Source organism: Scyliorhinus torazame, chromosome 12 (assembly GCF_047496885.1).
Source record: "Scyliorhinus torazame isolate Kashiwa2021f chromosome 12, sScyTor2.1, whole genome shotgun sequence".
NCBI lineage: Eukaryota > Metazoa > Chordata > Chondrichthyes > Carcharhiniformes > Scyliorhinidae > Scyliorhinus > Scyliorhinus torazame.
The window spans coordinates 31,991,913-32,007,778 of record NC_092718.1 but is presented as its reverse complement, the minus strand read 5'-3'; the positions used below and the strand labels follow the sequence as shown (position 1 = coordinate 32,007,778).

At 46.7% G+C, this 15,866-nt stretch overlaps 1 protein-coding gene across 3 annotated transcripts in view; it reads left to right on the top strand.

The window, feature by feature from the left end:
• The window catches only part of gldn (gliomedin), a 69,463-nt gene that overhangs the window by 14,071 nt on the left and 39,526 nt on the right, over positions 1-15,866 (top strand). For 2 of the 3 annotated variants that reach the window (XM_072470621.1, XM_072470620.1), the window contains exons 2-5: positions 4,112-4,163; positions 11,069-11,095; positions 11,648-11,746; positions 12,231-12,386. In XM_072470621.1, coding sequence (XP_072326722.1) covers positions 4,112-4,163; positions 11,069-11,095; positions 11,648-11,746; positions 12,231-12,386 — 334 coding nt within the window. Of the gene's footprint in view, positions 1-3,903; positions 3,987-4,111; positions 4,164-11,068; positions 11,096-11,647; positions 11,747-12,230; positions 12,387-15,866 lie in introns of those variants that run through there. The other variant, XM_072470622.1, reaches the window with a different exon arrangement.

Here is a 15,866-nt window from a genome sequence, read left to right as displayed (position 1 = left end):
GAACTCTGGTTTCCTCCCACAAGTCCTGAAATACATGCTTTTTAGGTGAATTGGACATTCTGAATTCTCCGCTGTGTACCCGAACTGGCGCCGGAGTGTGGCGACTAGGGGCTTTTCACGGTAACTTCATTACAGCATTAGTGTAAGCCTGCTTGTGACACTGATAAAGATGATTATATTTGTGCACTTTAGCGTTGCAAACTTCAACTTTAGTTTGCAATTATAATGATGGTTCAATCGAGTATTATATTTTTAACAGTAACCACAAGAAGCAAATGCTCTGTGACAAGTCCCTTTGTCAAAGAACATTGGAATTTAAATGGCACTGTGATATTTTAACACGCTGACCTTGTCTTTCAAAACCATTGATTTTACTCAATGAGCATTACTGCCCCTGTGTTAAGAACAGTTCGCTTCTCCCCAGTGCTCTTCCAGTTGGTGAAGCACAGCTATCAAACATTACTAAGAACCAACATATTGCTTGAACCAAGCTTTTAATTGTCAATATAATACAGATACAAATTCCACTGCTTAATAAGGGGATGTAAAACATAACAACATTTTATCTGGACCAATTTGGCTAATTTTGAATAGAAGTCAATTACCTTTCCGTGTAACCCTGGATAACCCACTGCCAAATGACTACTGAATATCTGAAGACGTTTAAAGAGCAGATAATCACATCAAAATGTTGTGTATTGTAAATGATCTAAAAGCTGATAACTCAGATCCAAAGAAAATGAAATATTCTGAGGCAGGATAGAGAAAAGTACCATTTTAAACATGTATTCATCAAGGACACGTGAGAGGGAGCCATGGAGACAGTTACTGCAGACTTCAATGTTTAAGGCATATTTTGTATTGTCATAATGAAATTACGAGAACTAAATATTATCAATGTAAATATTAACTGATGCTTTACGTCTCAGCTGCTCAACGAATAACAGTAATCATCCTGGCCACCATTTAACGGCCCTGTTAGTTGCAGCCGCAAATCCTGTAATGGCCGCTAAATCTTGCGAGTGGTCAAAAATGGGATTTGTGCCGGCGAGATTTCAGTTTGAGATCTTCCCCAATCCCCCTCAGTTACGTAATCAGGTTCAGAGCGACCTTGAAGCAGCAACTTCTGCCCAAGCCTTATCCTCACACCCACCTGGCACATTGTCACGCCTCTGAGAATCATCAATGGTCTTCAAAAACGAAAACCAGTCGTGATGACCGTGCCGGGGGTGCTGAGTGAGGTATGGCCCCCGGCAGGGCGATGGTTCCAGGGTGGCAGTGCCAAGCTGGAGGTGCTAGGGGTGGTCACACTGGGGAGCATCATTGGCGATGTTCCTCTTTTGGGGGGCAATGCTTGTGTGGGGGGGGTGCACGTAAAGGGGGATGGTGGCGGTGCCATTGATGGGGAGGGGCTGCACTGATGCATGCCGGGGGGGGAGGGGGGGTGGTATGGCGATACCTGTGAGGGAGGGGCAGTGCTCTGATGTTTGCATGGTGGGGGAGGTGCAATAATCTTAGCGTTTTGTGTGTGTGGCAGTGGAGCTGGCTCGGTGCTTGGCTGGGGGGGGGGGGGGGGGGGGGGGGGGTGGGGGGGGGGTAGCGGGGGTTTCTGATGTCAGTTGTGGGGAGTGGCTTGAATTTAATGTTCAGATTGGGGGCACCCTTTTTGATCTCAGAATTCTGGCATTGCCGACGTGTTTAGGCCCCCCCCCCCCCCCCCCCCCCCCCCCCCCACCCAGCTGGCCGTGTCATCCTCGCCAGCACTCTGAAATTACACAGAGTCCCGTTTAGTCAGGTGAAGAAAGGGGTCTGTGAAGCCGGTGGGCTTCACACAGCTTTTCTCCCCTCACCTAGCACTCGGTGCAATTTTGGGAAAATTCCGCCCCTTGTCCAAAACCGGCTGTTACAGAAATTAATTGATTGCAAAACTAGACTGTTGGTGTATGGCATAATATCCAAACAGGAAAAGTGCAAATATAACTTACTCTAGAAGGTTTACTTGGATTAAAATGCTCTGAAGCCAGAGATTTGCTGCACATTGAAGCTTAATGTCTGTTAAGTGGAAGCTTCTCAAAAATTAATTGACAGACACCAACCTGTGTATGTGGGTGTGCATATGGCTGTGTGTATATGGGTGTGTATAGGGGCATGTATGTGGGTGTGTATATGGCTGTGTGTATGTGGGCGTGTATAGGGGCGTTAGGAAGTTTGTTTTGTTCGGGATGGCTATGGAACCAAGACAGGTAGATGGAATTAAAATATAGATGGAATTGAATTAGAGGGGCTGAATGGTCTACGCCAGTTCTCATGTTCTTATTTGCCATTTGCTATTCAGATTTGATAAGGAGGAATAACTTTGAAATAGTTTGATGAACATGATAGGGAGCAAGTGCAAATTGGAAGGAAATATGAGAATTAAATGATAGATAATACTTAGTGTAGAATAAAACTGTGACTGAATCTATTTAATCACAGACCAACAACTTTAAGCTGGCTAAAGCCACTCCTGACAGCAAACTAACAGACTAACAAATTCAATCCCACTCTCAATTTTCTGGCAGCTTCTGTAAATGAATGCATGAAAAGCTCTGGCAAAACTTACTGGAGAAAACCTAATTGCAATACTTTTACCTCAGGATGAACATATAATTAAACCATAAAATATATTGTGCAAAATTTTGACATTCATCCCTCTGCTTAATGTCAGTGCCACCTGCCCTTCTTTCAGTCGCTCCATATTCACATTTCTTAATCATAGAATCCCTACAGTGCAGAAGGAGGCTATTCAACCCTTCGAGTCTGCACCGAAGAGGACAGCAGGTACACCCTACCTAAAAGTGCACCCTGTGGTGTTGGGTGCTCTGATGCACAGATGAACCAACACAGTTGTATTTGGTACAACTCTATTTTATTTCAACTGCTATGTACAATTTGGTATGGATACTCTGCACGTTGTGTCTCCCTGAGTGTGTAGTGTAACAGGTCTGTCCTTGTCCTGGTCTCCAGCTATACTGGCCACCAGGTGTCGTGTTTGTCCTTTTATACTGTCCCTGTCCTTGTCCGTGATTGGTTGTGGTGTTGTGTGTTCTGATTTGTCTGTTGGTGTGTCTATCATGATGTGTGTGTTTGAATATCATGACACACCCTACCTAGGCCCACCCTATCCCTGTAACCCCATCCAACCCGCACATCTTTTGGACACAAAAGGGTAAGTTTAACATGGCCATTCCACCTAACCTGCACATCTTTTGACTGTGGGAGGAAACCGGAGAACCCGGAGGAAACCCACGCAGACACGGGGAGAAAGTGCAAACTCCACAAAGTCACCCGAGACCGGAATTGAACCTGAGTCGCTGGCGCTGTGTGGCAACAGTGTTAACCACTGTGCCCCGATAGCATTAATAAATCTGATAATATTAAAGAAGTGCTGGGGCGCCCTTCTACAGTGTTGGAATAGTTGAAACATCAGATCCAGAGCTGATTGTTAGAAGGAGAATGTCTTTTAATTTGTCCTCACACATCTTGCATTTATAAAGTGCCTTGCATATGAAACAAAGGAGAAGGATTTAACAGTGATGTGAAGGTGATTGTATAGTCACACTCACAACTTAAATAAAAGGAACATACTGTGGGAAAATGCTGGATAACCTCAGCAGGCCTGGCAGTCTGTGTTCTTGCTGTACTGATCAACTTTCACTTCGCAGGAGGGAGGCAGCATTTCCATTTCCACTTGCCACTGTCATTTTCACTTTATCTTTCAGCAGAATGGTTGCGAGTTAATGAATAGTCGACACCCGACTCATTCGGCTATTGACCAATGCCTCTAGCCGACCCTGCGGTGGATTACCGGAGCCCACTGCAGCTGCCAATATTGTTCAAGCCACAAACATTCTGCTGTCACAACTGCTGAGCTCCAACGTCGGAGTCCAGCTGCCTGTCACTGGCAGCTTTGATAATAAGAGAAACTTGTTTTGAAGATGTGCTGGGTGGGTGGGTAGCGGAATCAAAGCCATTTCGATATCTCGAGCAAATTTCAGATGCTGGAGAGGAGGCAATTCTGAAAGTGTGTTTCGGTGACATTTTTATTTCAACTCTGGTTACTTTTCTTTAGGTTCGAATATTCATGGATTTGTGTAACAGCACCAGGGGAGTCTGCTTAACAGGTGTGTCTCTGTAAAGGTTTTCACTTTGCATGGAATATTAGAGACAAAAATTGAATTTGATTACGAGTTTTTATGACCTATGAGTTACTCTTTAATGTTATAAATAACGTTAGTCATTCTTAAGAATTGTGTTTTGATAATTTTTTAAAGAAAATTTGTTGAGGCTAAAATCAGGATTCACGAGTCTCCTCTGGGATTTCTTGAGCATCTGCACATCATTTCATTGGTTTTGTTAATGGGGTAGCTGCGTGGCAGTAGCATCTAACACCCTGACTGATTGCCTGTCCACTTTATCATGACTTACTGATGTGAACTTAGACAGCCTGCTAACTGCAAACTGCACTGACACACTGAGTGTCTAATAAAAGTCAGCAACGCGTCAGGAATATCTGTCCAAGGGCAGCACGGTGGCGCAGTGGGTTAGCCCTGCTGCCTCACGGCGTCGAGGTCCCAGGTTCGATCCCGGCTCTGGGTCACTGCCCGTGTGGAGTTTGCACATTCTCCCCGTGTTTGCGTGGGTTTCACCCCCACAAGCCAAAGTTGTTCAGGCTAGGTGGATTGGCCATGCTAAATTGGCCCTTAATTGGAAAAAATGAATTGGGTACTCTAAATTAAAAAAAAAGGAATATAGTCCAAATTACCCACTTAACCACTGTCATGCACTACTGTTCTTGGAAAACTTAACACTTTCCTGAATTTCTTGTTTGGAAAATAAAAGCTTCTGCTTGCACACATTTGGAGATGTTGGTACTAATAAGTGGTTTTGAATTACATACACACAAAGACACACACCCTCACAAATGCACCCAAACATACACACAGCCTCACCCTCACACACACCCTCACAAACTCACCCAAACACACACACCCTCACTTACATACCCTTAGACATACACATCCTCACACACGCACCTACTCCATGCACATTCACCCTCAGCATACTCTCACACGCACACTCTCTCACACACACCCTCACTCACACATATCCTGACACACTCACCCTCACATACACCCTCACACATGCCCCCTCACAGACACCCTCGCACACACACACACACACACACACACCCACATACATGCTCATACACACACTCTCACATACACACACATTCACACAGTGACCTACATACACACACGTCCTCATACTCACACGCATTCACATTGACCTAAATACACGCACACCCACCCTCACACGCACAGACATTGACCTAAATACGCACACACCCGCCTTCACACACACACTCTCACATGTACGCACAAACACATTGACCTACATACACACACAACCTCATACTCACACGCACACACATTGACATAAATACACACACACACTCGCCCTCATACACACACATCTCACACGTACACACAGAAACACATTCAAATATTGACCAACACACACAGTTACCCTCACACACACACATTGACGTAAATACACACGCTCGTCTTCACACACACTCACACACACGTACACACACAAACACATTCACACATTGACCTACATACACATACACACACAGTCACCCTCACACAAACACGGACACATGTAAACCCTTCAAGAATAGAATATATTGAAATGAAGTTTCATTTTCATTGAGATCATGAGAGTGAATGTGTGAGAAATTGTGAGTGTGTGAATGTGTGAGAGATTGTGGGAGTGTGAATGTGTGAGCGATTGTGAGAGTGTAAATGTGTGAGAGATTGTGGGAGTGTGAATGTGTGAGAGATTGTGGGAGTGTGAATGTGTGAGAGATTGTGGGAGTGTGAATGTGTGAGAGATTGTGTGAGTATGAATTTGTGAGAGATTGTGTGAGTGTGAATGTGTGAGAGATTGTGAGCGTGTGAATGTGAGAGATTGTGAGTGTGTGAATTTGTAAGCGATTGTGAGTGTGTGAATATGTGAGAGACTGTGAACATTTAAATGTGCGAGAGAGAGTGAATGTGTGAATGTGCAAGAGATTGTGAAAGAGTGAATGTGCGAGAGAATGTGAGAGTGAATGTGTGCGAGATATTGAGTGTGACAATGTGCGAGAGGTTGTGAGAGTGTGAATATGTGAGAGATTGAGTGTGAATGTGAGAGACTGTTAGAGTGTGAATATGTGAGAGATTGTGAGAGTGTGAATGTGTGAGAGATTGTGAGAGTGTGAATGTGCGAGAGATTGAGAGTGTGAATGTGCAAGAGATTGAGAGTGTGAATGTGTGAGAGATTGAGAGTGTGAATGTGTGAGAGATTGTGAGAGTGAATGTGTGAGAGATTGTGAGAGTGTGAATGTGCGAAAGATTGTGAGAGTGTGAATGTGCGAGAGATTGAGAGTGTGAATGTGCAAGAGATTGAGAGTGTGAATGTGCGAGAGATTGAGAGTGTGAATGTGTGAGAGATTGAGAGTGTGAATGTGTGAGAGATTGAGAGTGTGAATGTGCGAGAGATTGAGAGTGTGAATGTGTGAGAGATTGAGAGTGTGAATGTGTGAGAGATTGAGAGTGTGAATGTGTGAGAGATTGAGAGTGTGAATGTGTGAGAGATTGAGAGTGTGAATGTGTGAGAGATTGAGAGTGTGAATGTGTGAGAGATTGAGAGTGTGAATGTGTGAGAGATTGAGAGTGTGAATGTGTGAGAGATTGAGAGTGTGAATGTGTGAGAGATTGAGAGTGTGAATGTGTGAGAGATTGAGAGTGTGAATGTGTGAGAGATTGAGAGTGTGAATGTGCGAGAGATTGAGAGTGTGAATGTGTGAGAGATTGAGAGTGTGAATGTGTGAGAGATTGAGAGTGTGAATGTGTGAGAGATTGAGAGTGTGAATGTGTGAGAGATTGAGAGTGTGAATGTGTGAGAGATTGAGAGTGTGAATGTGCGAGAGATTGAGAGTGTGAATGTGTGAGAGATTGAGAGTGTGAATGTGTGAGAGATTGAGAGTGTGAATGTGCGAGAGATTGAGAGTGTGAATGTGTGAGAGATTGAGAGTGTGAATGTGTGAGAGATTGAGAGTGTGAATGTGTGAGAGATTGAGTGTGAATGTGTGCGAGATTGTGAGAGTGTGAATGTGTGAGAGATTGTGAATGTGTGAGAGATTGTGAATGTGTGAGAGATTGTGGGTGGGATTCCCGCGGCCCAGGCCGGGCCGGAGAATCGCCGGGACAGGCACGAATCGCGCGACGCCGCCCCGACACTGGTCTGCCGATTCTCTGGAGAGCGGCGAATCAGCGCCATTGGCGCCGGCAGGTTGCTGGTCGGGCCGCTCTACGTGGCCTCCCCCGCCCAGCGATTCTCCGCCCGGGATGGGCCGAGCGGCTGCACAAAAAATCCGAGTCCCGCCGGCGCTGTCCACGTGTGGCCTTACCCGGCGGGACCTCGGTGTGCATGCATCTGGGGGCGGCCTTGTGGGGAGGGGGGGGGTCTGACCCGGGGGGGGGGGCCTCCACTGTGGCCTGGCCCGCGATCTGAGACTACTGATCGGTGGGCCGGCCTCTCGGGCTGGGGGCCTCTTTCGTTCCGCGCCGGCCCCTGTAGCCCTACGCCATGTTGCGTCGGGACCAGCGCGGGGAAGGGAGCCACTGCACATGCATGCAATCGTGCCGGTCCCACTGCGCATGCGCGTATTGGCGTGGGTCCCACTGCGCATGTGCAGACCTGCGACGTCCATCTGACGCCGGGATCGGCAGCTGGAGTGGCGTGGGTCACTCCAGTACCGTGCTGGCCCCCTGTAGGGGTCAGAATCGCTGATCCTGAGGGTCCGTTTCTCGACAGCGTCAACACTTAGCCTCAGGATCAGAGAATCCCGCCCTGTGAGTGTGAATGTGCAAGAGATTGTGAGCATGTGAATGTGTCAGAGATTGTGAGTGTGTGAATGTGTGAGAGATTGTGGGTGTGAATGTGCAAGAGATTGTGTGAGTGTGAATGTGTGAGATTGTGAGCATGTGAATGTGAGAGATTGTGTGAATGTGAATGTGCGAGAGATTGTGAGCATGTGAATGTTTGAGAGACTGTGAGTGTGTGAATGTTTGAGAGACCGTGAGTGTGTGAAAAAACTGGATAAAAGCAAATTACTGCGGATGCTGGATTCTGAAACGAAAGAGAAAATGCTGGAAAATTTCAGCAGGTCTCAAAGAGAGTCATTGGACTTGAAACATTAGCTCTTTTCTCGCCCTACAGATGCTGCCAGACCTGCTGAGATTTTCCAGCATTTTCTCTTTCGTGAGTGTGTGAATATGTGAGAGATTGTGAGTGTGGATGTGTAACATCCTAAGTGTGTGAATGTGTGAGAGTTTGTGTGAGTGTGAATGTGTGAGATAGTGTGAATGTGTGAGAGATTGTGAGTGTAAATGTATGAGAGATTGTGAATGTGAATGTGTGAGAGATTGTGAGAGTGAGTGTGCGAGAGATTGTGCGAGTGTGAATGTATGAGAGATTGTGAGAGTGAATGTGAGAGAGATTGTGAGAGTGTGAATGTGTGAGAGATTGTGAGAGTGAGTGTGCGAGAGATTGTGCGAGTGTGAATGTATGAGAGATTGTGAGAGTGAATGTGAGAGAGATTGTGAGAGTGTGAATGTGTGAGAGATTGTGCGAGTGTGAATGTGTGAGAGATTGTGAGTGTAAATGTATGAGAGATTGTGAGAGTGTGAGTGTGCGAGAGATTGTGAGAGTGTGGGTTTAAATTCAGCTACTCGGTATTTGACATTCCTTTTAAGTTGTGAAGTCATATATTCAAATTCTCAGAATTGTGATTAAAAATGTAAAAATTGTTGCATTAAATGATATTGTAGGATGGGGGGTTGGGTGTGGGGGATAGGAGGGTGTTTGAAAATCATACAAGATTTAGATTTCAGTGAAGCAATCAGTAATCTTCAAGGCGCGAGAAACATGAGATATTTTTGAATTCTAGTGTAAATTAAGCTGGGAGTGAGCTGTTCCCATTTGAAGGAGTTGCACCCAAGCGTTTCCATGGTCAGGTCTCACGTGCTTTGGTGAGCTGCTCGATGTGGGCCCAATTTGAACTAACTGTGTTCATTCAGTGTTCACCATCATGTCTGCAGGATCTTACTCTGGTAGTGTAGACTCATGTGCTTTAGGCAGAGAGTCTCCACTTGTATAGAAAAGAGGGTCATACAATATATGTTTCGAACCACGTTTGTAAATTTCAATGACTCACGTGTGAGTGGATTGGGAACGCCCACCAGCTGCCCGCCTATTAAAGCGGCCGGTTGGTTAGATCCACCATGAGGATCAGGCCTCATTTCCATGCCTGCCCTGAATGGATAACGTAGCCTTCCAGCCCGCGATATTGGATGCTGGACCAGCCTGTAGGTAGCTCCGGGTGGGGATTGGCAAACGGGAGAGGGGTATGCTTGAACTGGCAGTGGCCTGCAATATTTACAGAGCCATGAGGTTAATTTGGAAAATGTTGCAGGGCCAGTTTTGGAGGGGGCAGCATTTTCTTCCACACTCACAAATACTCTTCTGAAAATCTGTGTAGATAACGCCCAGTTATCCGGAGTGAACCAGGAAAACGTGATTTTCTCCAGCGAGATCAGGATTTCCAATTTTTGCCCCTGCTCTCCGGTGAAGAAACGCAAAACTCCAGGCCGCGGAAGTCTGGAAACCTCATTTTAATACATTAGCGTGTCATTAGCGAGCACTCACTCCGGGACTTCCCCGCTCACTGAATATTCAGCGGGTGCTGTGTGACATCACGCTGCCACCATTTGCACCAGGTTTTCATAAACATGAACCTCGCCCCACCTCGGAGTTGAGCGTTCGGGCAGCCATGTATCCCCAGGGTATTCATAGCTCAGGGTGCACCGTAGAGAACGTGGGGGACACAGATAAGCTCAACTGGGAGTCGGGCCTGGGGTTCAGTCTCTCAATCTTGAGCGGAAAGGTCGCGAGCAGTTCTTACCTTCCCTTCGGGGCGTCCCTTGAGTTAAGGGGGTCTGGAGGTTGGCATGCGGGCATCGCTTCCTCGGTCCTCCTTGCTGGGCTTGTGCCCAAAGAGCCACTGAGGGAGTGCCCGTACTTAGTGGGAGCTGGAAAGTGGGTGGGTGCAGGTAAATATGGAGGGTTAACACTGGGGGCGACTGTGAGGCTCTTGGGTGGGGCTCCATGAGAGGTCAGGCTGCAAGGACAGAGTGGCGGAATCAGGAATGGGTTGCATCCCTGCCCCAGGAGGCATGAAGACCCTCTCACTTGGGGGAGGATGACCGGAGTGTGGATAGAACCCCACATTCAGGCAGCAGTGTGAGGACAAAGGGATTAAGCTGTGTGGGAGTTCAGATCCACTTGTCAGAGAAGTTTGACTGTCAGGAATTAGTGTTGGACTGGAAGGCTGATGAAAGGCTTTAATGCAAAAATGCGACATTAGCCCCGCCTGACCATTTTTAAAAGCTTTTCTGAACCAATAGCCTAATACCCTTCTTCTCTTTACTGAATCAGAAATTGATCCAGTTTTGTGTTGAGTCATTATGCACTCCATTTGATTGTTCCATTTGTTTTATCTTTTACGGGATGTGGACTTCGCTGGCTAGGCCAGCATTTATTACCCATCTCTAATTGCCCTGGAGAAGGTGGTGTTGAGCTACCTTCTTGAACCGCTGTAGATCATGTGATGTAGGTACACCCACAATGCTGATAGGGAGGGAGTTCCCGGTTTTGACCCAGCAATAGTGAAGGAACGGCGATATATTTCCAAATCAGGATGGTGGGTGTTTTGGAGGGAAACCTGCAGGTAGTGGTGTTCCCAGGTATCTGCTGCCCTTGTCCTTCTCCATGGTAGAGGTCCATTGTTTATTTTATACTTAGATTACACTTAAGAAGTCATCCCTTATAGTAAGTATATGCTTATATTTAATACACTTTGACCTCTTTTTAATTAACTATGTCTAAACTTGCCTCTTCTCTAAATTGTATAAAATAGGTCCACCTGGACCAGCTGGACCAGCAGGTAAGAATTATTCATAATGTGCATCAATTTATTCTTTAGGAGAGGTCTTGGGGCAAGTGGGTAGCAGCCCTATCTCTTGTCCAGAGGCTTTGGGCTCAAGCCCCACTCTGGGGCTTGATGGCAACAGAAAGTGTGCCAATAACGTGGACAAACAGGTTGATCATCAGCCTGTAAATCTTCCAATGTGCCTGATGGTAGGTGGTAAGAGTGGGAGAAGCTCCTAGCCAGCCATACAGCAGAAGGCAACAGCAAACTGCAGTGCTTTGCCAAGTATAAGCATGGACGAATGCAATAGAAATCCATGGGTGCCAAAGCCCCTTAAGGCATAGGACCTTAGCGTGGAGAATTATGATTTAAAACATCTTAGAATTTTTGACTATCCTTGATTTTCTGACCCTGCCCGAGGTCAACGGACCTATCAATGGTCCACGTAATTGTCCATCCCACCCACAACGATTTCCGTAGCGGGCAGGACTAGAAAATTAACCCCGCTGTAGATTTTTGACATGATATATGTTATACATAGATGTATTTAATTGGTATATCTCTTAGGCTCTCCAGGTTTAAATGGATTACCTGGGGTAAATGGCTCAGATGGATCTCTTGGGCTTCCCGGACCACCTGGAAAAGAGGGCAAACGAGCACGAAAAGGTAGTGAATGTTTTCGATGTCTGTACGATTCAGTAGCCTTACCCAGGAACAGTCTTCCTCCTCATCTGCAATGGGTAAACTTTGCTATGAAAGGTTTGGACAATGGAAGTGTGTGGAACATTGTTCGAAGTCATTTGTCAGCTATTATCCTGAAGAGTAATTTCCAGCAACACATCTCTCATTTGATATCTTTGCTCACCCGGGGCTCTTGTGATGCTGTTGTACGTAAATAAGAAATAAGGTGTCAGCCCCAAAATCGCTTGATCAGCAGCAAAATATTTGACAGACTACTTTGTTTTACCAGCCAAGTAAATTCCGAATGGAGGGCTCCATTTAATCATTAGCCAAACATTAGCTAAGTACGTTTTGGGTCTTACGTGTGTAGAACATTATTATTTACACATAAGCGCGCTTGTGTTTCCATAACAATGTGATCAGCTGATTAGCATTCATATTCAAACATAATTTCCTCTTCGCATCACAGCTGCCCCTGGACAAAAAGGGGAACCTGGAGATTTAGGACCAAAAGGGGACAAAGGAGACCTGGGCCCACCTGGTTCTGATGGGCTGCCAGGTCCAAAAGGTGATCCTGGAGCAAAAGGCGAACGGGGAGAGCCTTACAATGAGATCATTTTAGAAGGTAAACTATCAAATTGATTTTATATTGGTTTAAAGCTTGGCTGCTAGGTGTAAGATAGACAAAATTTGCCTGTCAAAGTTATCCCCTTATATTTAGTAATAATATTTATGAAAATGCCGGATCAGTTAACAGCATTCCTTCCAGTTGGATCTTCCCAAGTCAAGGTGCGTGATTTTGTGGGACCATTAACCGTGGGAACAAATCCCGTTATGGTCACTAACAGGATTTTTGTCGTGAAAACACGGTTTGAGATCTATCCCTGCGGCCACGTAATCAGATTCACACCCAGAAATGTATGAATTTAAGTGAATGGACCATGACTAACTCCAGATGGTCAGATCCCTACGAGACATTAGGCTGAATTTTACAGGCACACCGAGGGACCCCCTCTTCGGCTGGACCTAATGAAGGTCCGAAGCCTACCTGGACAAATGACAAGGATTTTACCACTGGCAGCCAATTCAGAAGCCATCACTGGCACCACCACACTCCTTTAAGGATGTTGGCTTGCCTCGCCGAGCTGCTAGCCCAATTGGAGGACTGGTAGTCTCAGCAGTGCCACAGATAGAGATGGCTGCGACTGTAAGGGAAGGAGAGGGCAGCGCCATTTTGAGGCTGTAAGGGGAAGGAGAGGGCGGCGCCATTTTGAGACTGTAAGGGGAAGGAGAGGTCGTCTCCATTTTGAGGCTGTAAGGGGAAGGAGAGGGCGACTCCATTTTGAGGCTGTAAGGGGAAGGAGAGGGCGGCGCCATTTTGAGGCTGTAAGGGGAAGGAGAGGGCGGCGCCATTTTGAGGCTGTAAGGGGAAGGAGAGGGCGGCGCCATTTTGAGGCGGTAAGGGGAAGGAGAGGGTGGCATCATTTTGAGGCTGTAAGGGGAAGGAGAGGGCGGCTCCATTTTGAGGCTGTAAGGGGGAGGAGTGGGGGGCGCCATTTTGAGGCAATCTCAAAGGACCAGGAAGAATTTTTTATTTTAAAAAATATATATTTTTATTAAGGCATTTATATTATAAGTTTAACACGTGGGCAGCACGGTAGCATTGTGGATAGCACAATTGCTTCACAGCTCCATGTCGAATAGGTTCGATTCCGGCTTGGGTCACTGTCTGTACGGACTCTGCACATCCTCCCTGTGTGTGCGTGGGTTTCCTCCGGGTGCTCCGGTTTCCTCCCACAGTCCAAAGATGTGCAGGATAGGTGGATTGGCCATGATAAATTGCCCTTAGTGTCCAAAATTGTCCTTAGTGTTGGGTGGGGTTACTGGGATAGGGTGGAGGTGTGGACCTTGTGTAGGGTGCTCTTTCCAAGAGCCGGTGCAGACTCGTTGGGCCGAATGGCCTCCTTCTGCACTGTAAATTCTATGAAAAATGAAAAACACACACCCAGCCAACCACAAAACCCAGCCAACATGGCTTACATCTACGACTCCTCAATCCTAATTCCCCACTAACCTTCCCCCACCTTACTCAACCCCGCGTGCCTCTCTTTTTTTTTAACCGCCCCTCCAACCCCGCTGACAGCTTAATTTTTCCCAAAGATGTCGATAAACCTCCGGGCAAACCCTAACATCGATCCCCTCAGGGCGAACTTAATCTTCAGCCAGAGAAACCCGGCCATGTCACTGACCCACGCCTCCGACTTCAGGGGCTCCGAGTCCCTCCATGCCAATAAAATCCACCTCCGGGCTACCAAGGAGGCAAAGGCCAAGACATCAAGAAGGCGAGTAGAGATAACCCCGGTAACTGTAGACCAATGAGCCTTAATTCTGTTGTGGACAATGTCTTGGAAAGGATTATAAGAGATAGGATTTATAATCATCGGGAAAGGAATAATTTGATTAGGGATAGTTAACACGTTTTTGTGAAGGTTGTGCCTCACAAACCTTATTGAGTTCTTTGAGAAGGTGATCAAACAGGTAGATGAGGGTAAAGCAGTTGATGTGGTGTACATGGATTTCAGTAAAGCGTCTGATAAGGTTCCCCACGGTAGGCTGTTGCAGAAAATATGGAGGCATGGGATTGAGGGTGATTTAGCGGTTTGGATCAGAAATTGGCTAGCTGTAAGAAGATTGAGGGTGGTGGTTGATGGGAAATGTTCAGCCTGGCGTTCAGTTACTAGTGGTGTACCACAAGGATCTGTTTTGGGGCCACTGCTGTTTGTTATTTTTATAAATGACCTGGAGGAGGGTGTAGAAGGATGGGTGAGTAAATGTGTGGATGACACTAAAGTCGATGGAGTTGTGGACAGTGGGGAAGGATGTTGCAGGTTACAGAGGGACATAGATAAGCTCCAGAGCTGGGCTGAGAAGTGGCAAATGGAGTTTAATGCAGAAAAGTGTGAGGTGATTCATTTTGGAATGAGTAACAGGAATACAGAGTACTGGGCTAATGGTAAGATTCTTGATAGTGTGGATGAGCAGAGAGATCTTGGTGTCCATGTACATAGATCCCTGAAAGTTGCCACCCAGGTTGATAGGGTTGTTGAGAAGGCGCACGGTGTGTTAGCTTTTATTGGTAGAGGGATTGAGAGTCAGAGCCATGAGGTCATGTTGCAGCTGTACAAAACTCTGGTGCGGCCGCATTTGGAGTATTGCGTGCAGTTCTGGTCGCCGCATTTTAGGAAGGATGTGGAAACATTGGAAAGGGTGCAGAGGAAATTTACCAGGATGGTGTCTGGTATAGAGGAAAGATCTTATGAGGAAACGCTGAGGGACTTGAGGCTGTTTTCGTTAGAGAGAAGGTTAAGAGGTGACTTAATAGAGGCATACAAGATGATCAGAGGATTAGATAGGGTGGACAGTGAGAGCCTTGTTCCTCGGATGGTGATGGCTAGCACGAGGGGTCATAGCTTTAAATTGAGGAGAGATAGATATAGGACAGATGTCAGAGGTAGGTTCTTTACTCAGAGAGTAGTAGGGGCGTGGGATGCCCTGCCTGCAACAGCCGTGGACTCGCCAACATTAAGGGCATTTAAATGGTCATTGGATAAACATATGGATGATAATGGAATAGTGTAGATGGGCTTTAGAGTGGTTTCACAGGTCGGCCCAACATCGAGGGCCGAAGGGCCTGAACTGCGCTGTAATGTTCTATTGTTCTATCGGCCTCTCTCTCGCCCCCTGGATTCCCAGGTCCAAAAATCGCCCCCTGGACTCGGAACCACCCTTACCTTCAGTACCTCTGACATGATGTCAGCAAACCCCTGCCAGACTCCCCTTAGCTTTGCACATGCCCAAAACATGTGGGCATGGTTCGCAGGCCCACCGGCACACCGCCCATACCGATCCTCCACCCCCTCAAAGAACCTGCTCTATGGGCCACAGTCATGTGCTCCCTGTGGACCACCTTAAATTGTATCAGGCTAAGACTTGCACACGTCAAGGATGCATTGACTCGCCTCAGGGCGACCTCCCATAACCTAGCCTCCAACTCGTCCTCCCACGTTTGCTTCACCACTCCTATCGGGGCTCCCTCCCAGTCCAT